The sequence below is a fragment of the Nannospalax galili genome, unplaced genomic scaffold (assembly GCF_000622305.1).
Source record: "Nannospalax galili isolate Female #2095 unplaced genomic scaffold, S.galili_v1.0 scaffold388, whole genome shotgun sequence".
NCBI classification, from domain to species: Eukaryota; Metazoa; Chordata; class Mammalia; order Rodentia; family Spalacidae; genus Nannospalax; species Nannospalax galili.
In genome coordinates, this window is record NW_008360304.1 from 2421710 (window position 1) to 2447339 (window position 25630).

At 36.7% G+C, this 25630-nt stretch overlaps 1 protein-coding gene across 2 annotated transcripts in view; it reads right to left on the bottom strand.

Moving 5' to 3' along the window:
- Positions 1-25630, bottom strand: part of Fndc3a (fibronectin type III domain containing 3A) — a 191602-nt gene that overhangs the window by 3697 nt on the left and 162275 nt on the right. For both annotated transcript variants that reach the window (XM_008824357.3, XM_008824358.3), the window contains 14 exons: positions 25261-25385; positions 23374-23548; positions 18309-18395; positions 15836-15974; positions 14662-14730; positions 13190-13308; positions 11586-11691; positions 11322-11497; positions 9635-9748; positions 8671-8820; positions 8141-8424; positions 7834-8046; positions 7168-7334; positions 6182-6309 (listed from right to left, as the gene is read on the bottom strand). In XM_008824357.3, coding sequence (XP_008822579.1) covers positions 6182-6309; positions 7168-7334; positions 7834-8046; positions 8141-8424; positions 8671-8820; positions 9635-9748; positions 11322-11497; positions 11586-11691; positions 13190-13308; positions 14662-14730; positions 15836-15974; positions 18309-18395; positions 23374-23548; positions 25261-25385 — 2052 coding nt within the window. The remainder of the gene's footprint in view (positions 1-6181; positions 6310-7167; positions 7335-7833; positions 8047-8140; positions 8425-8670; positions 8821-9634; positions 9749-11321; positions 11498-11585; positions 11692-13189; positions 13309-14661; positions 14731-15835; positions 15975-18308; positions 18396-23373; positions 23549-25260; positions 25386-25630) is intronic.

Here is a 25630-nt window from a genome sequence, read left to right on the forward strand (position 1 = left end):
AACACAGGAAAGGATGCTTAAGATTGGTTGAATAAGATATTCTAGAACTAGGGATGAAAAGGTATGTGAAGGTTGGATCCAAACTTGTCCATCACCAGTGAAGCTAGAGAAACTGTTTTAAATAAAAATGTGAGTGAGAACCTGGCTCAGGAACACAGCTCTAGGAGACAGCTGGTTCTAAGCAATATCTGGGGCCACTCTTAAAAACTGAATTTAAGAGTCAGACTGTTTTATTCAGGTAGAACTGTAATGTTGGCGTAGTAATGCTGCAGTTACTGTCCTCGTCAATGGGCCTCTCTTCTCAGTCTATGAATAAGAAAACCAATGCTTATAATGTTAAGTCTCTTTCCAGTTGGCTTCCTTCAGCTTCTTGTAGTTGGTGGGCTACAAGTAAGGCTAACCAATACCTGCACTGGTGTTCCTTCAAGCACTTTAGCTATCTGAAGCTACTGTACTTGTGTTGTAAATGTGCTTATGGATTGGTCTGCTCCTGAAGCAGATCAATATGTTAGATCTTATGCTTCTACTGTCCAGAATATAGTGGATATCTACTAAAAACTTGTGAAATTATTGAAGTAAATGCTGAGAAGAAAAAGGAACATTTATTGCAAGAAGTCTTAAGATGATCCTTCAGGAGAATGGCAAATATGTATTGGTCCTCAGAAAGTAGATCAGTATTTCAAGAAGTAGGAATATAAAAATGATCCATGTCTGGGATATGGTAAATAATTAATTTACATAAAACAGAAGATTATATAAAAGAAATCAATGTGAAATTATACACATACAATAAAGCCAACTTAGTAAAAGTATGTTGTTTGTTTTACAGATAAAACAGAATGATTTTTAATTTTTGTCTCTGCTTTTTTAGATAGGGTCTTGTATGTAGCCCAGGCTGGCCTGTACTCACAATCCTCATGCTACAGCTTCTGAGTGCTAATAATAGGTTTTCTCTTTAAGCTTTATTTTCCATCATCTCTTCACATGAGTATGATAACATTATGGCTAGGGGAAAAAAATCCTCAACAAATGTCTTGAGGGTGACAAGTGGTAAGATCTGGCAGAGAGAAGACTATATTAATTACACTAGTTAGAAATATAGGTATGTTTAACTTGAAAGCTTACTTTAGGATGTGACATTAAAAGTGTTTAAGGAATTCTGATCATAAAACTGTGAGGGACTGAACAGAGTTGGGTAGGATAAGGGGCTCTTGTTATAAAAGGTTCTAAGGTTATGAGGCCTTGATAAAGTTCTTAAAGACCTAGATATCAATTTGAATAAGAATTTGTAGGTGAAAAAAAAATACACAGATAATATTGATTGCTTAGGATAGCAATGAAGTTAAGAAGTTGGAAAGGATTAATTCAGAGGGATGATGACAAGATCAAGTTGTTGTTTCTACGTGTAGATGTTGGAAAGATATACAGGGAAGCATCTTATATATAGCAGAGAGATGGTACTGAAAACAGATTAACTTGATCACTGAAATTTGAAAGCATTTATTGTTTTCTGCTATTGTTTAGATTACATATAATGAAAGCAACCCTTTATATTTGCTATGAATCAATGATCCACTTATAAGCGGAGTGAGACAAATACCAATACAGACTTAGAGGTAAGAGTGGGGTATTAAGAAATTACTATTTTCGGGGGCTGGAGAGATGGCTCAGCAGTTACGAGCACTGGCTGCTCTTTCAGAGGATCTGGGTTTGATTCTTAGTATGCACATGGTAGCTAACAACTGCCCATAACTCCAGTTCCAGGGGAACCTAGCCAAATAAACATAGCTGGAGGGTCATAGATCCTACAGAAAAAGCCCAAGGCTGTCACATTCTTAGACAAATGTAATTTCTTACTATGTGCAAAATATGGATCCTTAAATCTATAGATAAGTATCTCAGTTACTACCCATCAAAGAAGCTTCTTTTTCAAGAGACAGTGGCCAGCACAGCATACATGATTGGTGCAGTAGTGGCACTTTTATCTTGGGGGTAATCAATTGGACTAAAAGCCCACTCAATGGGAGCAAATGCAACTGTGGTATTGTAAACATAACCAAATACACTTGGCTGGAGAGGTCATAGATCTGAGAGAAAACTCTAAGACTGTCACATCCTTAGACTAATGTAATTTCTTGCTATGTGCAAAATATGTATCCTTATATTTACAGACAAATATCTCAGTCACCACTCATCAAAGAAGCTTATTTTACTCCAGTCGGAGACTATTACCAAGTACCACAACTGGTCACACACAGGCATTGTTTATGAATTGCTCAGGCCTAAGCGACACATTTACAATGTAACCCCTACATCAAAGGCGCATGGAACATAGAATAGGGGTAATGAAGACAACACTAATGAATCTCTCAATTCTCATTAATAAAGACCCCTCATGCAACAGAGGGACAGGAACACAAAAGGTTACAAATGGACAAAAAGTAGAGATTAAGACTCTGCAGATCGCTGATCCTTGGACAGATTGCTGATCCTTGGACAGAAACTATCAAAAATTTGATAGTTCCTACTGCTAGAGAATAAAGACCCATCGATACTCAGTTTCTTCCACTACATATCCCACTCTTGAGCCTTATGGAGCCTTACACTTCAGAGCTCCCAGTCCCCAAACTTCACCCACCCAGGGTTCAAGGACCATCTTGGAAGAGGGGGTGGAAAGACTCTAAGAGTAAGGGAGGAGGTGCATGACCATATGGAAACAATCAGCTGGGACCTACAATCAGCTGGGAAGCTCTCATATGATTCTATGGCAATGGTGTCAGCATACAAAAGTCCCATGTAAACTCAGATAAAAACCCAGCACAGAACCGGGGAAATGAACAGTAGACCCCAATCTTAGCTGAAGAAACATTGGCAACTGATTACTGCTGGGTGAAGAAGAGCTGATCTTCCTAAAGCGAGAGACTCTAGATAGGCTGACTAGACCTCAGTGGATGGACTTGTACTGGGGAACATCTGGGGACACTAACTTGACAGATTGGGTCTTAATAAGATGACAGAGTATATGGGTTCCAGAGCAGGGGCTATGGGAGGGTGCCTGTGGGGATGGGGGCATAAAGATGATTAAGATTGTCTGAGATATTCTGTACAAACTTCACAAAAAAATTCAGTAAAAAAAAGAAAAAAATTTGATAGTTCCTACTGCTAGAGAATAAAGACCCATCGATAGTCGGTCTCTTCCACTACATAGCCCACTCTTGAGCCTTACTGGAGCCTTATACTTTAGAGCTCCCAGTCCCCAAAGACTCAGTTAAATGATACTCCTCCTGCTAGGATTCCAACCATACACCACCACACCTTGCAGTTTTATCTGTATTTCATGCTTTTGTTTATGAAATGTCATCACTTTAAAATTTCTGCTTGCTTGCTAGACTCTAAACAAATTTCTTGAAATAGAATAGTAACTTAATGATGGAGCCTCCCTATACATTTTTGTATTTAGGAATATTTAATAAATGCATGCTGAATATTGAATAAATTATAAAGAAAATATAGATTACATAAAGAAATTGAGCTCTTAAACAGATGGCCTTTAACTTCTGGGATATAACTTTCTGGTAAGTTGTAAAGTTTTATAAATGCTCAAGAAATATAGAAGAACATCCACAAGATGAAGTTCTAAGGAAATCAATATTTTAAGTTTTATAGTTAATAATCTACAGTATATGATACTGAGGTTAATTCAGATTTAAAGTTAAATTAGAATTAGCATTAGTGTTTCATGTGGTGACATAAACTTATTAAAATTCATATACTACCTAAATGTGGGCTCTCTACTTCCTTTAAACATGCAATTATGCAATTAAATTTTAATATTAATTTTGCCTCTTCCTTGGAAGGAAACCTGCTTATCTGTAAATTACATTTGAAATCTAATTATCATGTTAATTTTCAGATGACTTAAAAAAGAAAAATAGCATGCCAAGCTTAATTGAACTCTTTGGGCCCTTTGTTTTTTTTTTGGTCTTTTTGAAACAGGGTCTCCCTGTAGCCCCAGATGTTCTGGAACTCACTATGTAGACCAAGCCAGCCTTGAACTCACAGAGATCTGTCGGGAGCCGTAGGCCCCTACCCCAGGAAATAGCAAGACCTGATTCCTGGCAAAGCTGTTTTTCAGACATCAAGGCTGGCCTGGTTTGAGATTAACCAGATGACTATACTTGAAAGCCTCTCACAAACATGTTGTTCTAACCTGGGCACTTAACGCTTGAGAGACTCCCTCATTTTCTCATGTAATTGCTAAGAAACTTTGGTATTACTCTGTAATCATACAAGTGTAACCTCTTAATTGATTTATAACCTGCTATATAGAATTGTGGTGTTACTATGGAATTTACTCTGTGATCAATTGGTGTGGTGTTATTGTGATATTCGTTCTGTTAATTGAATTGCTCTACTTCAATGGAATTCTCCTTGCTAACTTCCCCCTCTCCTCCCTATAAAAACTTTGTGTGAATGTTCATTAAATGAGACTTGATCAGAAAGCCTGTCTTGTCTCCATTCTTCGCATCTCTTGTCCCTTTCCGTCCCCCTTTTCCTCCCTCCAGAAACCCACGCTGTCTCGCGGGTCGGGACAGAGATCCGCCTGCCTCTGCCTCCCAAGTGCTGGGATTAAAGGCATGCACTACCACGCCTGGCTTCTTTGGGCCCTTTGTAATTTTAGTTAAGATACTACATTACTATGTAGTTTGAAAGAAAAAAATACATGCATTAGATTCTACTAATAATTAAAACATTGCATGGCTGAAGTAAAGCATGTGAATGATTTATTTTCCTTGTGGGAAAAGAAACTGTAATACATAATCAAAACAATTTACCTTAATAAACCCTCAAAAATAAAGAAAGTTGACACCGAAAAGGGAAACTCAGATGAAATGAGGTGCTTACAGATACTGTCTTAGTCACAGACTGTCTAACACCGACAATTACCCTCACTCTGTTACTCATTCTTTTCAGGAAGCTATCTTGGAATTTCTCTGCCAGGAAGATGACACTTCCTCTGAACTTTCATGATGACTACGACCACTGTTATATTCAAACACTGTATTATAAAGTTTTTACTATTGTTATTTAAAATATATTTTATTTATTATTTTTATTTTAGATGTGTTAGTGTTTTGCCTACATGTTTGTAAGTGCACTTGTGTTGTGCAATGCCCACAGAGGTCAGAAGGCGGCGTGAAGTTATGGATGGCTGTTAGCCGCCATGTGGGTGCTGGGAATGAAAGGAGAGTACTGCAGTACTCTTAATCCCTAAGCCACCTCTCCAGCCCCTATTATTGTTATTGAGGCCTTATTGATCTCCCTGCTTTTGTCCTTTTTCTACTGCAGTTTCAACAGTTATTAAAATGTGTCTGCTTCTGTGACTATTCTGGTGAAAAATTCCTTCTTTGGTTTCTCATTTCACACACAGTTAAAAGCTACAGAACAGTCCAGAATGCCTTCAAGGTTTCCATACCATTTCCATATCTTGGTGGTTTCCTTAATATTCACTTTTCAAAAGGCATGTCATTTAGCTAAGCCTTCAGGGACCGGGTGCTGAAGGAGAATCAGGAACTGTCAAGTCTGACTTCAAAGAGTCAAGTGTGTAGTGAAGGCCAGGTGCTGGTAGGGTGTGAGTCTTTATTCCCTTGTGGCACTGACTAGTGAGTACTGTCACTATTTGACTTCAACAGCCATTTGTCCTAGGAGCCCTATGTCTCACTCACACTGGCCCCTTCACTGTGGATCAAATTTAACAAGCAAGCTGCTGCCTCAGGGGAGTTCTTGCTATGCTCCCCTCATCATACTTCCTTAGGGTTCTTCTCCGGCATGTCTTAGCCCTTTGACTCAAGTTTTACTTTTACTTCAAAGCACTTGCTATATACTGATGCACTTATTTGTACTTAGTGTGTCTTTCTACTACACTCAATGGATGTAGATATTTCTACTGCTACATCCTGATTGCTTGCCTGGCACAAGAACTCAATGAATACTTGTTGAATGAATAATCTATTCAAGGGTAGTGCATTTGTAAAGGATTTTGAATCCTGAGATCACTGTACTGTAAAGCATATTGAACAAATGTTTCTGAATTAGGAGGGTAAATACAGTAAAAACTTTTACTAAAAATAAAAACAAAAGGTTACAATATGCATATATAAAATTGTATCTCCACACATACCTGTTTGAATTCTGAATCTTTTCCTACCATAACTTGAAGGTTATAAATAACTGGATCACCTTTCATTGGTTGTAAATATTCCCACGTAATTTCACAAATGTGATCATTCACTTTCTCTATTTTGGGGGCTAGAGGGACCAAATATAAATAAGATCAGCTCCATTTGATTTAACTTAGCACATTACACAGATACTTCTTGTAAAATCCATAAACTGCTAAAACCAAGTTATAAACTTAAATATCAGTGAATTTTTGAAAACAATTAAAATTAAAAATTAATAATGTTTCTGAAGTTTTGAGACACTAAGTTGGACAGGATAACAGAAGAATGACTCAATGAAACTTACTAGCATTAAAAGACCATTTACAAACAATCTTGTTAACTTTGGGTCCACTTAACAAACTGTGCTTTCAATTACCCAATGCAGGACACAGTCCCAGAGGTCTCTACCATTAGTTCTCAGAGTGCAATCAATTTTAGTCTACTTGGATAAATGTACAAGGTACGATCCTTGCCTGAGTCATTTAAAAAGAAGAACTACTTTGGGATTAGAAATATGCATATAGTATGCATATACATATGTATACATGTTTCTGTGTAAATTGGACTGGAATCCAAGTTAACTAAAGAATTGTTTCATTTAGAGAAGTACTTAAAACGTTTTAATAACTAGAGTTTATGACTGCTATTCTTTAAGTAACAATAACAGGAATAGCAAATGACCCCATTAGAAAAACAGCCTAGTCATTTAATATTTTTATATTAGATCATTAAAAAGATCAATGTTTTGTCTGAATCTTAGTGCAACATATAAAATAGCTTTTATTATAGATATTAAAGGTAGATAGTGGAACTCTTGGTGGGTTTATCTATGCTCATACATAGCTGTTGGAGACATACTAGATGATACATTTTAATAAAAATAGAGCATTTCATAACAATATTTTTATTATTAAAGACAATAACTTCAGGCTGTATAAATTACCTTTCAAGGCAGCCGGGACAGATTTTGAAGTAGTGAAAATATATTCTTGGGAGAGAGGACCTTCCCCAGCTTCATTGCAAGCTTGAATACAGAATTTGTAGGATGTGGACTCACTAAGTCTTTGTACTTTGTATGTATGACATGGTCCTCTGTACAAGGAAACAAACCTAAAATGGAAGTAACACTTTATTAAATCAACCTTAGAAGAGCTTATAAAACTGTTCTAAAAGCCACTAAAAGGTATGATTGGGTATGTTTTTAGGAATAAGTTGCTGCAAAAATTTAATCCTAGGAGTAACTGGTTTGATACTTCAAACGTATTTTTATCCTTCTTATCAGATGTTTTGAAAACAGACACTAAAAATTATTGATAATGGTATTCTTTTATGTAAATAATTTTTATTACATTTTTATTTTGTCTGTGTGGAGAATGGCATGCCTGTGCCATGGCATACACGTGGAGGTCAAAGGATAATTTGCAGAAATCAGTTCTCTCCTTATTTGGGTTGTCAGGCTTGGCAGCAGATTGCCTTTACCTACTGAACCATGTCACTGGCCCCTCTTACGACAGTCTTCTGCTCTGGCAAAATTATTTACTTCTATAGTTTGTTTATATACATAAAACCTAAAAATACACACGTGAAAAAGCAAGTAAAAAAACTCTACCTTCCATTCTTATCCTCCATCTGAAGGTGGTACTGTACAGCATCTGTTGATAACGTCTTTGAGGTTCCTTCTCCCCATTTCAACTTAAGGTTCTGGTGGTTAAAGGCAACACATTCCAGACGAGGTGGATCAGGAGGGAGGGGCTTAGTTTTCAACTTTATCATATGGCTGAAAGGACCAGCTCCAAGGCTGTTCAAGGCCTGAATTCTTATTCTACATGTCACATAAGAAAAAAAGTTTAGTATATGATTATTTTATTTAAAGCATTTTTATGGTTTAGGCAAAAATGAAGATTTTTGGGGTATACCTGTATGTTGTATCTGGTTGCAAATTGTCAATTATATAGCTTGTAATCTTTCCCACTGTCAAAGGCTGTTTATCTCCAAGGTCTATGCTGTAGGCAAGGATTTCTGAACCGTGGTCATCAGGCTCTTCCCAGCTAATTGCAAGGCAGGTGGAAGGTGAATAGTGGGGATTTTCTATATCATCATCAGTTATTTCTTGAAGACATGTCACAATGGCAGGAACTGATGGAGGAGTCATACAGGCTATTACGTCACTGAAAGGACCTGCACCTACAGCACTCAGAGCCTACAAATGAACCAAATATCTAAGTTAAGAAAGATGATATGACCAAGCTGGGCATGGTGGCTCACCCCTTTAGTCCCCAGCACTAGGGAGGCAGAGGCAGGTGGATCTCTGTGAGTTCGAGGCCAGCCTGGTCTACAGAGAGAAAAGACCAAAAAAAGAAAGGAAAAAAAAAGACATGACCACAAAAGTGCTCTCCCAACAGAAGACTCTGGGCAGAACTTGTGCTGAGGCACCAGCCCCCTTTACCTGTACTCTGCAGTAATAGGTAGTGGCTGGAGAAAGGCCTTTCAATTCACAGCTGAGGCTGGGCCCACAGTAACATGTCTGCATACTTCCTTCAACTCCTCCCCATTCCAGTCGGTACTCAGTGACATCAGTTCCATTACTCAAGGGAATCTGTAAGAAGTGGATAAAGTTCTTTGTCTTGATTAAACAGTGTGGGGACAAAAATGTTCATTTCCTGAGAATAGTAAAAATCTGGATTGTTTTGAATTTCTTTAAAACATTTAAACACAAGCAACACTGTAAATACTACATTCATACACATAAAATAAAAATAGAGTAAAACATTTTTTAAAAAGTGAATTCTGTTTCTGCTTTGAAGTGCTATATATCATATAGCATTTCAAGCAAGGCATGGTGTATTTCAAGCAACATTTTATTCATTAAAACTATCTGAATAGTGAAAGCCATACTGTTTCATAATAGAAAAAGAAAGATGACCAAGAGTCACTTTAGAAAGGGCATTTTAGAAGCCGGGCATGCCACCGTGCTGGGCTTGAAAGGCAAGAGACATAAAACACTTCAAAGCAGAAACAGAATTCACTTTTTAAAAAAATATTTTATTTATTTTATTTTTATTTTATGTGTATGAGTATAGTGTTTGCATGTACCTGGGTCGTGCAATGATCATGGATGTCAGAAGGGGGCTGTTGGATCTCCTGGAACTGGAGTTATGGTTGTTAGCTGCCAGCCATGTATGTGGGTGCTGGGAGTCAAACCCAGGTCCTCTGCCAGAGCAGCCATTGCTTTTAATCATTGATGCACCTCTCCAGCTCCTAGAATTCACTTTTTATTACATGAATTTATCTAGGACTTACTTTTCATATAATAATTTAGGGAGTAAAAAAGGACAATTACTTTTATTCTTTTATATGAACTAGCCCAATTACTTAGGAAAATAAATGTAAGCTAATGGAAATAATAATACCTCCCAATTCACTTGTGCACAAGTCGCAGATCTGCAGGTCACTTGAGGGGGTTTGCACTGGTCTGGTGGCCCAGGAGCTGTAGTAATATCATATTTTTCTGAAAATGGTCCAAGCTAGAAAACAAGCAGAACACGCATTTTTCCTTTTCATCCCTAAATGTCCAACTGCATAGAACTCCATATTTAAAGATTCACTAACAAGTCTTTCAAAATTAATTTGGTCATAATTATACAGGCATTCATAGAAAATAAAAGATTTAATGACTATGGCAATAGGTAGAAATTTTATGTTTCATTTAATGAATGCCCCCATCCCTTATTCACTTCATGAAATTCTTTGTAAGAAAAGCAGGGCATTAGAAAATTAGATAGGTGAAATAAGAAATTATGTAAGTGAAGAAATGAGTATCAATTATAGGTGTGGTGGATGGCAGACATTAATTATGTCTTAAAATCTGTAGTAACTCCGGAAGAGTCAAAAGTGGATAGTCATGGGGGAATACAGAAAGTAAATGCAGTTGTTCTGACAAATAATCAAAAACTGGGAAATAGAAATGAAGAACTCAGTCAGCACTGAAGATGCTGCCACGTGAACAGCAACCTCAGGAACTGACAGGGTGCTACTCTCACACAGAAAGCCAAGACCTTCTATAAACTTTCCATAGAAGAAATTTAAAACTTGTTCACTGACATAAATACACAACTCATTTGGATACAGGGCATGGAATAAAGTGCAGTTCATTAAAATATGAAATAATGTTGAAAAGAGACTTAAAGAAATATGTGTTACACATCTAAGAAATTGCTGTTTTGTGCTTAGGGAATCTGCTTTAATAAGGATAGAGGAGCAGTGTCACAGTTGAGGGGAAAGAACTGTTGGGCAAGTCTGACGAATGGGTTTGTGGCTTACTCATTTACTTCATTTGTATGATTATGGGCAGGACTTTTCTGAGCCCTAGTCTCACCAGTTGTAAAGGGGAGCCACCACCTTTTTAACTCATTTTACAAAACTGTGTATATACACAGTTTGTTCGTTTGTTTATTTATTTACTATTTATCTATTTATCTATCTATCTATCTATCTATCTATCTATCTATCTATCTATCTATCTAACTATCTAATCTTTGAGACAGGGTCTCTCTGTAGCCCCAGCTGGCCTGGAACCCAATGTGCAGACCAGGATGGCCTCGAACTCACAGAGATCCACCTGCCTCTGCCTCCCAAGTGCTTGGATTAAGTGCGCCACCATGCCTGGCTACTAAAATGCTCTTTCTAAAGTGACTCTTAATCATCTCTCTTTTTCTATTATGAAACAGTTACGGCAAAGGACCACACAAACCAGAAATTCTTAAATCTGAGGTGGGCACATTAGACAAAACAGGAATCACATCTAGTTTCCAAACTAGAGTCAACTTACTGACAAATAGGCTGATCAACACTTCCCCAGAGGAAAAATGCCAACTCTGGCTAAGTCCTGTTTAAATATCACTAATTCTAAGTGAGGCTTGAAAGTACAAAGACAGCATAACAAGTTATAGGGCAGACTCCTTTCTTAGTTACCAGTATAAGCTTATTAAAAATTATAAACCTAGGAGTTACATGTTGAAAACAAAATGGCCAAATAATGAGTGTGATGATGTAGCAAAGTGAAATGCCAGCATATGATTCAGTCAACAGTGTCCTCACCCCCATTCTGTTCGCTGCACGTAGTCTGAAGCTGTATGTCTTTCCAGGAAGAAGGCTGCCCACTGTACACTCCACTTCAGGGCCTTGGTAAACATCTCTGGGCTCATCCTTTTCTATGGGAGACATTTCTACCACATAACAAGAAATGGGTGATCCACCATCAATCAGAGGAGGTCCTAAGGGTACAAAGATTTATGCTTTTTTAACAAGAGGAACACTTCTAATTCTAATTTAATTATAATTCATTACCAAAATGCCAATTACCCCATCGTAACTGGACTTCTTTTGCTTTGGGTCTACCCTGTAATCTGGGAGGTTGGCAGGGGCCAGGAGGCACAGCTGGAGTCTGCACAAGTAAAGATTCAGAGACCTGCCAAAACAAAAGCAAAATCAAAACGAACTGTTCCTAAATAAACAGTCTGATAGCACACAAAGACTCTACCAAGAGTTTTAAATTATTCTTCACTATCAACTGAAAAGGGTTAAAGGTCCTGAACAGAATCAAAACCTTATTAAATCACTGCAACAAAATTTTTATGGACAAATAAAGGTATCTAAATCTGTAGCTACTATTAAAGAACGAATTCTTTCCATCCTATAATCTAAAAATCAAAACAAATATTCAAAACAACTCAATAGGCAATATTTAAAAAATTCTGTGCAGAAGGATCCACAATCTGTTCTTAGTGCTGCAACATTCTATAACTGCTGCCTACCTTTGTTTTCAGGAAGTTTAGACTCTTGGTTACTTTATTGTATTTTTAACCTAAATGTTAACTTATTTTTCAAAAAAAAAATTTTTTTAAATTTATTTTTTACATGGATAGAGACTGAACCCAGCATCTTAGAAATGCCTTATTAACTAAGCTACAAGCACCAGCCTTATTTTATTTTAAAGGACATTCTCTTAAAAACAATGCCATATTCTTTGCCCATATATTTAAGGTTCATACGTAACATTTGTTAAACACAAAGTATTTGTTCAACATTTTATTCAGATAGGAATTCTATATAAGAAAGCTCTAATGATGTACTATAATGATAAAATTCTACACAGGTATATTTGCTCTTCCTTAAATCCAAGGTGATTTTTTTTTTTTTTCTTTTGGTAGTTCTGGGGACTGAATTTGGTCTCCACAGTAGGAAAGTGCTCTACCACTGAGTTATACCTTCACCATCAAGGAGATTTTAGTGGATAAAATGAAACAAATGCATCACAAGCCTGTTGGGCAGGACTCTCAGTTTCAAAATACTAGATTTTTTTTAAACAAGGTTGTTTAAAATCCATTTTTTATAAGCATATTTTTAATTGTGTTAAATTCCACTTGAAAAATATGACTGCTCCAAGAAATGATTCTTAGTTCAATTTGTTAAAAATTAAGCAAACAAACAAAAACCTAATTCCTACAAAAAGCTATGCCTTTGCAGAATTTTATAAATGTGTTACTATATTCATAGGGACATTTAAATCCACTTTAGTTATTGAGTCTCTTAACAACAAAATAATGGGCAGCTTTTCAGAAATAAATTATTTTATCTGTGTTTAAACAGTTTATGGTTTCTCTTGACAAATAATCTGATTATTTCAATTTCTACTGGGTATGGCTATCAAATATTAACCCAAAATTTACCTATATGAAAATTTTCCATTTTTGTCATGCCATATTCTTTTCAAAGCTAAACTTTACCAATGAGACAGAACACTGAATATGTATGCGTTATGAGCAAACTATCATGTGGTATTAACCCTCAGACTATAGAAATTACTTCTCCACATTTGTAGACAAATTTCAATACTGAAGGTAGCAAATGGTGATTCTGTCCCATTTGGTCTAACCTAAAAAAACAAATGTGCATATAAACATTACCGCACTCTGTCCTCCATCACTAATGCAGTAAACTCGTAAACGATAGAAGCAGCCTGGATTCAGTCGATCACACAGATGTTCCCTGGTAGCGCCACTGTATATCATATCCCACTTGTTTCCTGTAAGGTGTAGAATTGCTATAATCAGCTACAAGGCAATGTTTAACATTTTGGTATCACAAACATGGCAGGTATCCCAGGCTTCACTAAATAAGTATTTATGTAATTTGTCAGCAACAGTTTAAGCTTGCCTTGAGTTTCCTGGAAATGATTTAATTTTCTTTATGCATATAGCCTCTGAGACAAATCTACATGGTTTTACTGAACTAAAATATCTACGTAACTCTGCACAGACTTTGACTGGTTAATTTGCTTTTAATTAAGCATATTAAGTGTGTTAACTGGTCCAGTAACAACATTATAACAAAGAGTACAAAGATTCAGTATCACAAGTTTAATCATAATTAAAAGACATTTTTGCATTAATAGGCCATTTTATAGAGAAGAAAACTGATAAACAGGTGACTCGAGAATAAAGTTTAGTTATGAAGGACTTTATAATTAATATAGCTTGAATTAAATTTCAGAGACCAATTTTCCTCTGGTACACCTGGGTATAAATCTAACTGAATAATTCCTAAAAGACTGTACACTATTTAATGACTCAGTCTGGGTATGCTAGGATTGAGCAATATACACAAATGAAGAAAAAAAAGAACAAACTATAAATTAAGACTATAGGTAGACAGCAGTCTTATGTCTGAGTCACTGCACTTCTAGAGATCACAATTTGAAGTGGGTCTTAAAAAACAAAATCCCTGGGGCTGAAGAGATGGCTCAGCAGTTAAGAACACTGACTGTCCTTGCAGAAGACCCGGGTTTGAATCCCAGCACCCACATGGCAGCTAACAACTGTTGGTAACTCCAGTTCCAGGGGATCCGACAGTCTTCCTGTCTTCCGTGGGCACTATATGACACGTGTACACTTACCTACATGCAGGCAATACACACATACACATAAAATAAAAATAATAAAATATTAAAAAAAATTTATAGGGGCTGGAGAGATGGCTCAGCGATTAAGAGCACTGACTGCTCTTGCAAAGGACCTGAATTTGATTCCCAGCACCCACATGTTGGCTACAAACCGTCCTTAACTCCAGTTCCAGGGGAATCTGAAGCCCTCTTCTGACCTCCGCGGCAGTGTGTGACACGGGTGCACTCACATACATGCAGGCAATACACTCATACACATAAAATAATAATAAAAAAAGAGCTGTAAAAGTCATTTAAAAAAATAAAATTAAAAACAAAACCAAACCAAACCCTAATTGCTACAAACGATGATAACCCACAGTGAGGTAAGAACAACTTTATGGTAGCCAATCAGAAGGAAAAGGAAAGATACAATGTAAAGTACTGAAGAGAGTAACTAACTAGAACAATCTATTGAACTTTAACAGTGATGCTTACCATTAGAACCTTCTGCCATCTCCACTACATACTTATTGATAGGTGCCCCTCCATTATCTTTTGGTGCATCTATTAAAGAATAAGACAAAACAAAAGTGACATTATGAAAACACAGGAAATCCTAATAAACAGAATACCCATATAGGATTGTTCAAGAAGGAAGAATATATAACCGATAACATTTTAATTATTACCACTTACATGTTTTTAGTCTACATTATTGTCACCTATTTTTTAACTACCATACCTTCTCATGTTTATAAAGTTGGCTCGTTATATTTTTCAGAGGCTGCACAATACTCAGTTCACGTTAGGGGGTCTGAAATTGGTAGACATTTCATAGTCCAGTCATTTTATAAAAACTTGTCTAAATCTTCAGGCAACAAATAAGTGTATATAATCATTGCTATCCCATTTGACTAGTGCTTAAGCAGATACTCAACAAGTGTTTCAAATCAATAACTGATTTTTTTCCTGAGAACCAGAATAACCCAGCTGACTGTGGCTCCAGGTTCAGCAGTCTCTTTTCTCACAGTGCTGACCCTGCTCGTAACTACACAGTGGTTTCCCCAGTTCTTGCATCAAACCTGAACTTAGGATCTGTGAGCATACTGCTTTCTGCAGAAGGACCCCCCATGGGAGACACATTTCTTATCGGACTACCTCGAGTTACTAAATTTACTTTTATGTTTTTGCCTGTAATCAAAACTTTATGGAAAAACTGAAACTATGTTGTGTACCTTATAAAACTAAATTTCATTTTTCACATTAACTTGGTTGATTCAAATTACTAAACTTATGTTAAGGCTTTCTCTTACAAAACATAAACTCAAGAAACTGTAAACGCAGTAATTTCTTTCTTCTGAACTACTTTCTGTTTGAGTCTGGTCTTTCCTCCCATAGGCTGGTGCAACTATTTTATAACCTACACAAAGAACTACTGTTTGAGGATAGCTGAATATAACAATAATGTAGCAACCTGGACATTTTCTATATATTAAATAGGAACCTGAATTATGAACTAGCAACTTATGTTTTTTTTTCCTCTTCTAGGACACATGTAGCAAATTTCTAGCCAGAGGCCTGTCTATATTGCATTTAAATTAAAAAAAAAAATCTTCATATTCAGATTTTTTATGAAACACAAAATAAAGTGTGAATATGAGTATCTTACCCCAAGTAATTTTAAAACTGTGTGAGTGTATCTTTCCTTTAACTGAAGGCTTCACAGGTACTCCTGGCTTATCAGGGCAGGTAGTGAACTCTACTACTTCACTTGGATTACTTTTTCCTTCTGAGTTATAAGCAATAACCTGTGATGGGAACACAAAGACTTAATGTTTAATATCAAACACTGGCTTGACAACAAAGCAGTGAGTAAAAAAATCAAGCTTGTTCAGATGACAAAGCACATTTCATATTGACATGCTGGTACCTGTGAGAAGAGCTTGTCCTCAGTATGAAGACAGCTCTGAATGCGTGAGGATCTGCAAGTGTATTTGTGTTCTGGAGTCCTAAGTTGCACTTATGGTTTCCTTTGGATTTAAGGAATGTAGCGGAAATATACTACGTATAATTTCCCCCTGGAAAAGCCTGTGGGGTGAGGATCTGGGGTGCTCTGGCAATATAGCCGTATGTGTGGATATGGAAGCTGACACTCTAGTCCCAGACAATGACTCTGATTCCTGTAGACTTTGAATCAGAACCACTGAGCTAAACTAGCCCTGGATTCCTGACCAGCAGAAACTAAGATAAGGAGTAAGTATTTATTTTTTCAAGGAACTAAAGTAATGGGGTAATTTTTTTACACAGAAATAGAAAAAAACTATAATTTAATCTAAGTGTCTGATCTATTTCAGAAATTTAATTATACTTATACTTTTACCTTACTACAAATATGGGCTCTGTGACAAAATTATAGGCAAGGATTTATGTACTAAATTTACTATTCCAAATAACTCATGTGGCAGAAGATAAAGGAAGACAAACAAAATCATTGGGAAGGTCTGTCACAACAAAGACTGCTAGGCCTTACCCTCAGAATTTCTGGTTTAGTAGATGGTGGTAGGGCTGAGAAAACTTACATTTTTAAGTTCCCAGGTGATACTGACAGAATGGTCTGGTGATCTCTTAGACAACATATCACTATTTTAATTTCTTTGCTACTTGATACTAAGCTGATATACAATACTCTTCTATGACCCTGACATGTAAAGAATGGCTGGTGTATGGATAGGTTTCCCCCACCAATCCTGCTATTTGGACTAGTCAATTGTCTCAAGAGATTTTGATTATGTATCTCCTCCCCCTTACAATTTGAGAGTAAATGTCAGAGTGAAAGAGTTTTAAATAGAAATTTGATTTGCAGAAAGTGAACCAGTAAAGAATTCAACATATATTTGTATGTATGTGTGTGTGTGTGTGTGTGTGTGTGTGTGTGTGTGTTCGTTCAGTGGCAATAATGCCACAGTTGTAGAAGTCTAAGGATTTTAATAAATGAGAAATTATAAAGGTATTAATAACTACCACCTTAGAAGATATGTTGGTGGAATCATTACTAATGCCAAAATGTACTCTAGGATCATTATAGAAACTGAACTCAAAGTGTATTCTTCCCAAATACTTTATAAATCTTAAAAAAGATGAAAAATTTGGAAAATGATATGACTAAGAGTCATCAGAAGGTAAAGCATAACAAATATTATGCATTATATAACCAAATTTCATATTACTAAGGTTTTCTAACATTCTCAAGGAGTACTGAAATTTATCTTTGCTCTTTAGTAATATGAGCTATTTATAGCACCTTCTACCATTTATCTGCAATTAAAGGAGTTCTTGCAGAAAATCTCAAAACGAGTAAGTACCCTGAATTTTTTGGAAAATTCTGTGCAAATATTCCGGCAAGTTTATACTGACTGGAAAATTAACTAATTAAAGCAGTATCTGCCAAGACATAGCAATGCATATACTGATCAAGTTAAAGAGCTAAAAAAGATCCCAAAATGATGCTGTTGGAGGAAAGACACATATCAGAAATCTCCATAAAGGAATCTGCCACCGGCTCAAGCAATCAAATGATACGAAGGAGTTAGAAAAAACAACAACAAAAAATACACCACTTAGCAACATTAATCACAATGATAACTGATTGAGGCAAGAACCAGCAATGGCTATTAAAACTAGTATGACAGTCTGGTAAGGAACAAAAGGTTTCCATAGTACATAGTATTCACAAAATGTTTACAGCTAGCAGTATAACTTTGTAATTAAGAAGCAGGACAGATACCACCTCCTTTAAGTGACCACCATTAATGTGATACAAAGAAATTATGAGGCACTAAGAAAAATATAGCATTATTTTTGTGACATCATTGCCAAAGGGCATCCTCTGAGTAAGATTTAACAACATCCACATTTTAAAATATGCAGTCACATTATGCAAATAGAGTCCCAAAAATATTAATGCTAGTTCTGAATATAAATACATGAAGTTGGACAAGTATTATTATATAAAAGTAAAACAGAAAAGGTTAGAAAAGATTGAATTACTTGAAATTATCAAAGGAATGAAGTATGTACTTGGCTTTAACACAGGAATAATCAAAAATAAGAAACAAATGTCTTAATGGCCTTTCAAAATTTACCTTAAATTTATACTTTGTACTGCGTCTCAGATTTTTCACTGTGTAAGCAAGATCTTCTCCATCATATTTAGGCTTAAAACCATATCCCTGAAAAGGGAAAACAAAACTTTCATTAGATATCTGATTGCAGACCTATGAGGAATAACAGGCAAGTGAAAAGACTGAGGTAACACTTCATCACTATTATGTGTGATGTGACGAGGTTCTGGAAAGGTGAACTCTCATTCTTGTACTTCTACTTTGAGTGATTAACACAGAAATGCTACAGAACGTTTGTAGAAGAATTGAGATTACCTATTCTCAGTAAATATAACAGCAAGAGAAGATCATTGTGTGGAGGGAAGAGTAGGGGGTCCGTGGCAACTTCATCATTAGTAAAGCTATTTTTTTTTTTTTTTTTTTTGGTCTTTTTCAGACAGGATCTCCTAGAAGCCCCAGCTGGCCTGGAACTCACTATGTAAACCAGGCTGGCCTTGAACTCACAAGGATCTGCCTGACTCTGCCTCCCAAGTGCTGGGATTAAAGGTATGTGCCACCACGCCCAGCTAAAGCTATTTTTTTCTTTTAATTATTTATTTAATAACCACATATTTAGAAGAAGCATTTCATTACATCAGCATTGAGATATTCAAAAACAATTTTCTGAGCTAGGACGCATCTCTTACAAAACTGGCTATACGTTTTTAGGTTTACAATTGAATCATTACAGTTATATAATATTGTACTCAGTATAAACCCTATAAAACATAAAACTAAATGAGGTTTTAACCTTTAAAAAAGATCTCCAATTCATTATTAAAATACAGTGTCATGTAGAAAACTTCATTTTTAATGCAACTGACATTAAAATGTTTGCACATGCGTTTCTAATCTCTATCAGATTATTACTAGTCACAGTTGGTTACTTTCTGACCTCCTTGGCATCTGAGCATGGATATAAAGTCATCAGGTAGATTTCAATGATAATGTTTTTCACATCTACTAATTATTAAGGAGCAAATTTTTAGGCTTTGAAGAATTACTATTTTTTTATCATATTTTTAAAAATTTTTAATAACTACACGATTAGAAGCATTTCACTACAGCTTTAACATATTCAGTAACACACTACAGAGCAAGAGTACATCTCTTTCACAATTGGCTGTAAATTTTTAGGTTTACAGTTGAATTATTACAGTCATACAACATAAGCCCTGTAAGACATAAAATTGGATGAGTTTTTAACCTTTAAAAAAGATCTCCATTTCATTTTAGAATATATTGTTCCTTGTAGAAAGACTCATTGTTTTTGCTACTAACACTGAGATCCTAATCCTAGCTATTCTCCCCATACTCCATACGTCAGCCCAACGAAGCCTAACCTTCCAACCAATCAGCCAACTACTATTCTGATGTTGGCGCTTGTATCTCTAATCTGTATGTACCTGATTATTACTAGTCAAAATTGGTTGCACTTGGATCCTTGGCGCCTGTGTATGTCTATAAAGCCATCAGGCAGATTTCAGTGGTATTGTTTATCACCTCTACTAATTAGCATGACGTAAATTTCCACGCTTTCTCCTCAAACATAATACATTTTTAAAGAATTTGTTGATTTTTTTTTGTGTGTGTATATCACACAGAAAATCCCAAACCATCTCATTTGACTATATACACCCACTTCCCAGATAGCACCCTCCCATAGCCTCCCTCCCCCGACTAGAGCCCTTATACTCTGATATCCCCGCTACTGTCTGCTGTGTTGTCGGTACCCTGAGCCCTTCCCCACTACTTATCTATCTGGTGAATCTATCTAGTCAGCCTATCTAAAGGTCTTTGTTGTCGGAGGGTCAGCTGTTTCTCATCTAGCAGTAATCAGTTGTCAATACTCCTTTAGACAGATTGGGATCTGTTGTTCATTTTCCCAGTTCTATGCTGGGTTACCATATGGAAGTCCCTTTGGCCACCCTGGCCAACAACTCAAAAGAAGGTATCGCCTGTCTGGCATTGTTGCTTGTTATGTAGCCTTTAGCTGTGCATATGGTCTCTTAAGAAATTATATTGGCCCCTTTTATCTTTGGTTATACTTTCCTTTTGGGTGTTTAAGACCATACAGTTGGCCCAGATAAACCAATTTATTTTTACTATTAAGGTCGTTTGAAGATCTGTTCCTCAGGGGTCACATGGGCTTGGGAGGAGCCCCTAGCTCCTTACTTTTACCAGTTCTGCCAATGTGAAGATAAGTAAAAGGTCCTTCTCGACCATGGTTGGCTTCGCTTGGAAGCATGGAGGAAATGATTCCTCTGTGTTGACCCTCCTCTTTGTAGACTGGACACTGGTTCAAGTCCATCTGGTGGGGTCTCCTCGGCCTCCTTGATCAAGAGGACAGGTGAACCACCACCATTATAGGACATTTTGAGAGATGCTCATAGTCCCCTGGAACTAGTCGACCTAGGAGGCAAGGAGCAAAAACTGTCCTTTATGTCCCTCTGACCAAATTATTATAGGCCTCCAAGTATGTCTGTTAAACATCCAAGAAAGTTAGTTCCACCAGTCTGCTACTTTGAATTACTGTGTGTCATGTAGATAAATCTTGGGCCAAGACCAGTTGTTCTCAGATAAACCTTACCTAGACATATATTTCTTGATCTGGTATGTATAATTTGTCAGAAGGTTGTAGGAGTAATATGGTTCCCTCTGGGTTTCAAAACTAGCTAGGTATTATTTATCTCTCACATTGTCTCACCCCCCATCATAGTTTTCCCACTAAGGTGCCTCCATTTCCCCCCTTTCTCCCTTACTAATACCCTTATCCTATGGTCCTAGCTCTCTTGAGCTCCTTCTTTCCCTTTATCCCCTAGGTTCCTTGTATACCCTTCCCTCCCCCCTCCCTTAAACTAACCAATAAAATGGCACATTTCTACACCCTCCTGAGCTTGTTTCCCAGCTGGTCGGAACTTCCCTGTCATGTCTTGTGTCCCTTTTGGGTAACCATATCCACAGAAGACCTAGAACTTACCTGTCTCCACACTTGAGGTTTCTAGTCTCCTTGCCCTACCCCAGACCACTCATGAAAGCACCACTAAAGGGGCAACATTTATTCCTTTTCCAAATGTTACAGTAAATCTAGGTGGAAGAAAATGGTTTTAGCAATTAGAAAAAACAAAAACAAAAAGTACAAATCTGGGCGTTTGGCGATTAAAAGTTATTTCAACAATGGGAGAAAAAGACAAGAAGTTGTTTCACATTACAACTCCCACTCCAACCCTAATACTTGCTTACTAAGTCAGAAAAGAGACACAGTTGATTCATAAACTGGAGTAAATCTAGGTGGAAGAAAATGGTTTTAGCAATTAGAAAAAACAAAAACAAAAAGTACAAATCTGGGCGTTTGGCGATTAAAAGTTATTTCAACAATGGGAGAAAAAGACAAGAAGTTGTTTCACATTACAACTCCCACTCCAACCCTAATACTTGCTTACTAAGTCAGAAAAGAGACACAGTTGATTCATAAACTGGAGGTTTGAACTTGAGTAAGACATTTATAAAAACCTAGATGGGGCAACGTCCTCCCCAGCCCAGATGCCACTAGGCACAGCAGAAGAGACTAAACTCAACAGGAGGAAGGCTGGAAACTCAGGGTTTGGGAGTATAAGCACCCCACTTTTGGCTCAGGGGTTTGGAGAGTAGGAAAAACAAAACCTACTTGGAAAAGAATTGGGAAGAAAACCAGCAACTGCCTTCAAAAGGGGTGGGGCCAGGGAAGGTGGGGACAGGAGCATTGCACATCACTAACTTAACTTGGGAAACCACAGGGGACCATCTTCAACTGGCCTTAAGAGGAAGAAGGAGATGAGGGGGAACAGTGGCTGGGAGGGGGCAACAGATCCCTTTCTGGGCACAGGAAGGCAGCCAGGGCACCAGGTCTAGGCAGTGACCTCACAAGGACAGCACAGTTTTTGCAGCTTAGAGATCACCCACTTGCTCCCAACCAAGCTACTTAATCTGCTCACTTTTGGCTAAGATCAATTGTAGTAAAGCTATTTTAAGAAACAAAACAAATTTTCCAGAGATGTTACAAGATCTGACCACACACAACTATTTAACATATTTACTTTGCCTTGAATGCACAGTTCATTTAAGTGAAGAAATAAATGTTTGGTTGTACTGGGAGATGAGGATATCACTTGGGTTTAATATTGCTATTTATAATCTCCATGGTAGTATTTTACTATATTATCATTTCCATGTTGAAAAGCACAAAAAATGAGATCTAATTAAAAACATCATAAAACTCATCATTTAAAATATACAATGCAAAGATTTATAATACAGTCCTAAGTAAGTGTAGCAATTACCTAATTCTTAAGAATAACCCTTTGTCTTATCTAGTTAGCAGTTGTAGCTCACAGGAAGGAGGTCAGAGGCAGATAACTAGATTCAGGATGTATTGCACAGTCTCCTATGCGACTCTTAAAGCCTTCTGTGGTACCTCCATAGCAGTATTAAACATAACTGGAGAAATGTAACATAATATTTATTAATTTTTTTTTTTTTTTTTGGTCTTTTTGAGACAAGGTCTCCCTGTAGCCCCAGCTGTTGTGGATTCACTATGGAGACCAGGCTGGCCTCAAACTTAGTGCTGGGATTAAAGGCGTGTGTTACCATGCCTGGCCAGTATTTATTAATTTTTAAAGTTGCTCTGTCCAGGAGGCTGAAGGCTACGACAATCTTCTTTTTTCTCGTAAATCCATCACACTATGTCTGTCTCCCTGTCTGGGAAAGGAATGCAAAGTTTCTTGTATGCCAGGCAAGTAAATGCTCAACCACTGAGTTATTATATACTAGCCCTCAAATGGAAGTGTAGTCTATGCTTCCAGGTACAAACTTAGCACTCACAAAACCCCAAATCTTTTATATATGTATGTATATATATGTATATATAAGGAAACAAGACGAGTTCTCCCTCACTTCCAATCTCTTTCAAACAAAGGCTTAAAGGAACAGGGGGAAGGAATTAACTACTATAGCAATATTAATGATGTTACCAATTGTTTTCGAGTCTTAATTACATATTCATACTTACTGATGTTTCTTCCTCCATCTCTAAAATGTAAGAAATTCCTTCATCTGATGGTGTTCCTGAGGGTTTACTCCATTGTAAGGACAACCATGTAACTCCAGCCTTAGCTAATACAGGACTGGCTGGCATAGAAGGAGCACAGCCTGAGGTGTAATATAAGACTTCTTCACTAAAATCACTATTGAAACAAAGGAAATGAATGGAAAGAATGATTTTTATAGTTAAAGAGAAATTGTTTCACTAATGACATTTTCACATAATGAAAACTTTAATTTTTTATTATTCTGGGGATCAAATCTAGGATCTTAAACATGGTAGGTCAGAGCTCTACGTTTGAGCTATATTCCCAGCTCTTGAAAATGAAAATTTTTAATGGATTTCAATTATCTTTAAGATAACCAGGTCAGATAATAAAAAAATGAATTAGTATTTGTGGTGTTTTGAATGAAAATATCCCCCATAGGCTCCAAGTATCTGGACATTTTATTCCCAGATGATGGCGCTGTTTGGGAGGTTTTTAGAAGGTGGAGGAAGCACGTCACTTGGGGTAGGCTTAGAGAATTCTTAAGCCTGGCCGGATCTTCAGTTGCTCTCTTGCTTCCTGTGCCTGCTTGACGATGTGAGAGCTTAACTTCTGCTGCTCCTGCTCCAGCCACCTCCAGCCACACTGCCTCCCCGCCATGATGGACTGTAATTCCCCGGGAACCGTAAGCTCAAATAAACTTCCTTCTATAAATTGCTTTGGTTAGTGTTTCTATCACAGCAACAGAACAGTGACTAATACAGTATTCTTTCAGATTTGTACTTTTGTTCAGATTTTTAAGCTTTTATGTGGTAATGTATTCAGTCAGTGAAGAAAAATACACACTACTTTGTAGGAAAGATATCAATGTAGTAAAAACCACCACATTGTACATTTTAAACATATTTCCATTTCCTATCATTTATATGAGACAGAAAATGCAGTTCCCAAATTACATTTATGTGTGGTAGAAAACACAAATTATGTAATTAAACTCACTGACCCTAATAAAGGTGTGTAGGGATTTTCTTCTCTAGAATAAAAGTAATTTCAATTTAAACACAGGGTCTGGAAGTAGGAGAGATGGTTCAATGGTTACGAGCATGGGTTGCTCTTGCAGAGGACCTGGGTTTGGTTCTTAGCACTCACATGGCTGCTAACAACCATCGGTAACTCCAGTTTCAAGGGATCTGACACCCTCTTCTGGCTGTCACAAGCACTGTATACACATGGTACACTTATATGTAGGCCAACACTCATATACATAAAATAAAAATTAAAATTAAAAAAGGCACAAGCTAGTTTGAGCTACATAATGAGACCCTGCTAGGAGAAAGAAAACAAAACTCATTATTTTCTTAACAGTTCCTATCATCATAAATAAGAATCATACTATTTAACTTCCAATTAAGCTTATTTATCAGAAGCATCCATTTTTTTTAACCTTAAATATTACTGTATTATTTCATCCCTAAATAACAGAAATTTGGGCCTTTCAAAAGGGGGAAAAAGGGGCAGGGAAGGCTTTCTATTTGAGTACCACAGATACTTCTGGAATCCACCAGATTTAAACAAAGCCATGAAAGCACATATGGTGAGGACTATTATAAAACACAAAACAAATGACAAAAAGCCTCTGAGTCACAGGCAGAGGCTTAATTAATATTTGAAACTGGAAAAGCTGAATTTTATCTATCTTGTGACCCAGTTCTATGCAGCTAACACATTCTTGTCTAGCTCTGCTAGACCTAGATTGTAACACGACCATATTAAATAAAGTTTCCCATGGGCAATTTGGACTGAATAATCATGTATATGAAGTGGACTAGATCATCTAAATATAAATGTTATTTTATAAAATGTCTTACCTTGTACCATAGTCATTTTTGGCTGATAATCTAAATTTACAACCCATTGCTGGTGATAGTTTGGTAATTTTAAATTGCTTCTGTGAGCCCATGTAGCACTGACAAAATTCTCCATTTCCTTTGCCCTAGAAGAAATGGCTAGTTAATATATATCACGTATACTACTATCAAGAGATAAAAACCATATCAATTCCTTTTTTATAGTTTACATGTACAGCTAGCATACACTAATAGTACTCTGTTACACATTAAGTCATGGATCTTTAGAGAAGGTTGAGACACTGAACATCTTATATATGATGTGGCTCATCAACTGCAAATTCCAAAACAGAAGTAGCTCTAAAATAAGTAACCTTGTATAGCTTCTTGG